General features: G+C 45.5%; 1 protein-coding gene across 1 annotated transcript; it reads right to left on the reverse strand.

Moving 5' to 3' along the window:
• Positions 1-2,345: 2,345 nt before the first annotated feature.
• SARC_11337 (hypothetical protein) lies at positions 2,346-4,474 on the reverse strand (the record flags this gene model as incomplete). The annotated part of the gene is made up of 4 exons (XM_014294580.1): positions 2,346-3,086; positions 3,509-3,851; positions 4,091-4,191; positions 4,350-4,474. Coding segments are annotated over 4 exons (709 nt in total), but the record flags the coding sequence as incomplete, so codon positions are not given.
• Between the last annotated feature and the right edge of the window lie 243 nt (positions 4,475-4,717).

A 4,717-nucleotide genomic window follows, 5' to 3' on the forward strand; every position in this document is an offset into this window, starting at 1 on the left:
TTTAGGATTTATTATGGGATTTGATCGATGAGTGAAAGGGGGGTCAGAGTCTCAACTCAGCTTGATCGCTCCGATCCTTCTCTTCTGTTGTTTCGGTGGCAAGCTTATTTGCATAGAGGGTACTGAGACAGCGTAGGGACTTGCCCGCTAGCTACGTTTACCCAGCATTTGGATGTGTACGGGGCACTCGTCGTACCGAAGCATCACACGCCACACAAGGACAGACAGGACCTTCTTATTGGCTCATAGTTCGCGAAAGAGGGAGGTATGCGTAATCAACGCATCGCCTTGATGTAGATGCAATAAAAAAATATAGTGATCATAAAGGTACTATATTTGATATTCCAGGAATAGAGTTATGTACAATCCGTGTGTTTCCATCTATTATCTTCGTATACTCTACTAGGTGACCACAGTGCCGGCACAACTCTTTGTCAGTCTCTATCGGTCAGTCAGTAGTGCTACTATTGAATTATCTCTGGTATTGGGCTCCCGAGCCTTTGTCATCAGGGCCAAGGCGCTCACTCCTGATCTCTGACCGATTAAAGTGCGAGCTGGGGTCAGGTCATAAACCAAACGCTGATTCGATATCTTGCCCATACGTCTTTTCTAAAATGCACCGTACGTTATATGAAGGGGGCCGTTTAATCGCCTACTGCGAATAGCACATGTGCTGTCCGCGAAATAGAGAATTGAGTAGGAAATAACAGTATCAGTATATGTACGTATCAGTATATATATACGTATCAGTGTACATATAGGTATCAGTATATATATATGTACGCAGCATGGCGTTCAAGTATATAGTCAGGATCGACGTGGTTAAGGTCTATATGAGACCCACGTGACAAACGCATTTGATAGCCGCTGGATGTATTCCTTCCCATACATTGCACTGACACGAGCAGTTCAGTTCACCTAATTGTCGGCTTGCCAGTTGAGAGATACGCTTGGTCTTGCTGCATCCATACGACACAGAAAATGCTACCTACTTCTACGAGAAGTTCTTGGGTACGTTGTGGTATTGGCGCACGCTCATTGCTAGGACTGTCAAGCATGTCTACTCGAGAACAACAGGAAAACCGCAGTCGGCATTTCATTGCTGTGGTTTTGGTAGTAGCACCTATGTTGAAAACCACAGCAAGATGGTGGTATGTCGTGAGAAGCTAGGATACGCATGTTATGGATGAAGCCTTGTCTATATGTAGTGAGAAGCTAGGATAGGCATGTTATGGATGAAGCCTTTTCTATATGTAGTGAGAAGCTAGGATAGGCATGCTATGGATGAAGCCTTGTCTATTTGTAGTGAGATGCTAGGATAAGCATGTTATAGATGAAGCCTTGTCTATATGTAGTGAGAAGCTAGGATAGGCATGTTATGGATGAAGCCTTGTCGATATATAGTGAGAAGCTAGGATAGGCATGCTATGGATGAAGCCTTGTCTATATGTAGCGAGATGCTAGGATAAACATGTTATGGATGAAGCCTTGTCTAAATGAAGTGTGAAGCTAGGATAGGCATGTTATGGATTTAAGCTTTATATACGTAGAATTCAAAGGAGAGTACAAGACGATAAGCCCTGACTGCGCATCGGACAGCTATCTCCTTGTTGAGGCACTTATATTCGAACCGACCCTTCTGATTGGGCGTGCTTTTATATCTGTGAACATACTTGTGACGCCCTCGGAGTGTGAACTTACTAGGCATAAATGGTACAATATCCGAACTCTTTTACTAAACTACCAGCCATGTCCATCACTGCGTGTTGGCGGTCAACGATATGCGTTTGTTCTATGGCCTCACGCAAAATTTTATAGGCAAGTGTGATACTGTCACTTCCCTGTAGGCAAGTATGATACTATTACTTTTTTTATACTCGAAGGCTAGTGATATACATTTGTTACCAATCGTACGCCCGAAATTGTTTCTGCACATAGTGCGTACCTTCGTTTTCGCCCCGTGGTGGTTGGCTGTGTCGCGAGCACTTCTCAAACAGGTATAAGCTTCACAAACTAGCCTGGTACAATACACACACAGGCAGCTCACAACACGTAGCGCTACATACTTCTCGACACACGATGCCGTCGAAGTAGTCTACATGTCTAGCTGCCAGTGTTTGCTACAGGTTGCAGCATCATATACCTCTAAGCCAATTCCTGGTATTCCCAAGTTTCAGGTACGAGAAGAGACCACATTCCTGCGGTTCTACAAGTATCACATAGGCCACGCCCAGTGAACTTCTCTTGTGCATTGGGTATTCAATTCCTAATTTTCTGTAGTTTATTACAAACTATCAAGAAGCATTCAGATCAACAATTTGTGAAGAAATGAAGTTTGTATTAAACGGTTATTTGTGCGGGCCAATACGATGCTATGTGCCTTTGACCACTTCTCTACTGGGCTGGCAGAGACGCAGCCGCTGGTGCGATTTATTCAATAACCTCACGAGGCCAGTGTCTGCCTACTTGCTAAGATCTGATCTCAAGCTGTCTCTGCACAGCAGGCAGAGCATGTAAACTACATCTACCCACTCAGTTCCCAAACTGAAACGAGTACGGGAAATGGAGACATGCGACGACTGCAATCCCTTCCCACAAGCGAAGTCACACGACGCAGGCTGGCCGAGCACAGATCAAACAGTACCTGCAATGCAATGAGATACCATCAAAGTGCGTCCTGATACCTGTGGGGGCAAGCGTGGCTGCCACATCCAATAGGTTCGTACAGGGGAAATGAATAGTACGACACCGCTCGCCACCTAAGGCCGCCCTTCGCCTCTCAGATGTGCCTGCCGATGCGTGTTTCCCGCAGCATTTGGGAACCAACTCAACAACCACGTGCTGTTGTGTACTCGCCTCAAGACATCCCTCCCATGGCATCAACTTCATTTTGTAAATCCGTTCAGTGGAATCTACGAGCCTATACCACTGCCTAGATAAGTAGTACTAATGGGACACAGAGTGCCCGATTGCTGGATAGGTCATTGGAATCCACGCAACGAAGGCGTCGTGTAAGCCCTTCTGACCAAATGCAGCATACATCACATGCAGGCCAATGTCATCCTCCTGGCTGAACAGCCTATGGGCTGTGCATGAGATAAGGTGGATAAGTTGAGTCACAACTGTACTTCAGGCATACTGCTGCACTGATTGAATGGTGATGTGTCAACACGAATGTTGAAAGGCAGATATGAAATTTCCAATAAAACAGTGGGCGGACTTATCACGAACGCCCTACTTCTCAAGACACTGTTGTGCAGAGGTAGAGCACCAGCACAGGTGTGTTACTATGGAAACCGTGAGAGACACCCTATTTTCAATAAAGCGATAGCAAACAAACACTACGGCACACGGCAGAGTTATAAGCGCACGCTTAACAGTCAAAACGATGACTCGTTGGCGGGAGAGTGTATGATATAATATGAATTACACAACATTGTAGATACAACACGACACTTTCATAATCTCATAAAACGGATAAGAAAGTCAAATCGCTCAGAACACTCACCGAGATAGAAAGCCACGTCTCTCGATATGCGTTCCTGCTGTAACAAGTCATTGATGTATGACAGGATTATGGCCTTCTTGTGCACATCATCGCTGGCTTCGTACCCACCACGTCTGCCCCCATCCCCACTGCTGCCGTTGGAGGCCCCCGTGTGTGTGTGTTGTGGTGTAGTTGGTTGCACACTCGGCCCGGCCCTAGGTTCTGGGCGTGCTTGTGGCGCTTGTGTTGGCGTCTGTGTGTTCCTCTGAGTCTGCGAATATGGAACTTCCTGGGCCGGTGTCTGTGTTGTTGGTGCAGGTACTTGCGCTACTTGCGGGGTGGACTCCACTGGCGCATTGGTGGCCTGTGCAGAACAACGCAGGGAATGTGAACATCGACTGGGACACCGCAGTCGAATGGCATGCGGCGTATAAGTCCCGATTTCAGCAACCCGTTGCGCAAACGTATTACGGAATTGATTTCGAAAAGTGGCTTATTCCTCATTATTTGAAACGCGACTGTTGAAAGAATAAGTAGCGAACGTTGGGTCACGTTTCTCACTTGAGGGCATTCAGATAGCCTGCACAAAGTTTCGCAACATACGTCACTATAGGGGAAGCTTGGATATTTCAGATACGACGGAATGAAGGACGGTGCCTGGTCCTCCTTTGCCTTTTCTTCGGCTTTAGCAGGTGATTTGTCGGCTGTAAGTGAGTTAACAGAAGGTATTCATACAACTTGGCGGGTCCAATATATGCGACTTGAGATATAATAGGGGTTACCAGATACTGCGAATAGTTCTTTCAGCACTATAATGAGAAGGTAATTCGTGTGTTCTCTTGGTGTACTTTACCATGCGTACCTGTAACAGGGTGACAATATGGAAGTAGCCTCTTTATTTCCTCAAGTCTCGTTAGACCTGAAGGCACAGTCCCGTCTGAATTTTGAAGTGAGGGATCAGCTCCATATTCGAGTAGACTTCGCACCTATAATGATAAAAATAGGACATGCCAGAGGTGAGCAAAACCTACCTGGGTGGCAATGTGAAGTGGAGGGATACAGACACAGACATATATATATATATTATGTCTACATACATACATACATATACATACATACACACACACACACACACACACATATTATATAGTATACGTAAATAACTAAGTACGTACCCGTAGTATAGTATAGTATAGTTAGTAAGTTAGTTATATTAGGTAGTTACTATTA

Source organism: Sphaeroforma arctica (assembly GCF_001186125.1).
Source record: "Sphaeroforma arctica JP610 unplaced genomic scaffold supercont1.1637, whole genome shotgun sequence".
Taxonomy (NCBI): Eukaryota; class Ichthyosporea; order Ichthyophonida; genus Sphaeroforma; species Sphaeroforma arctica.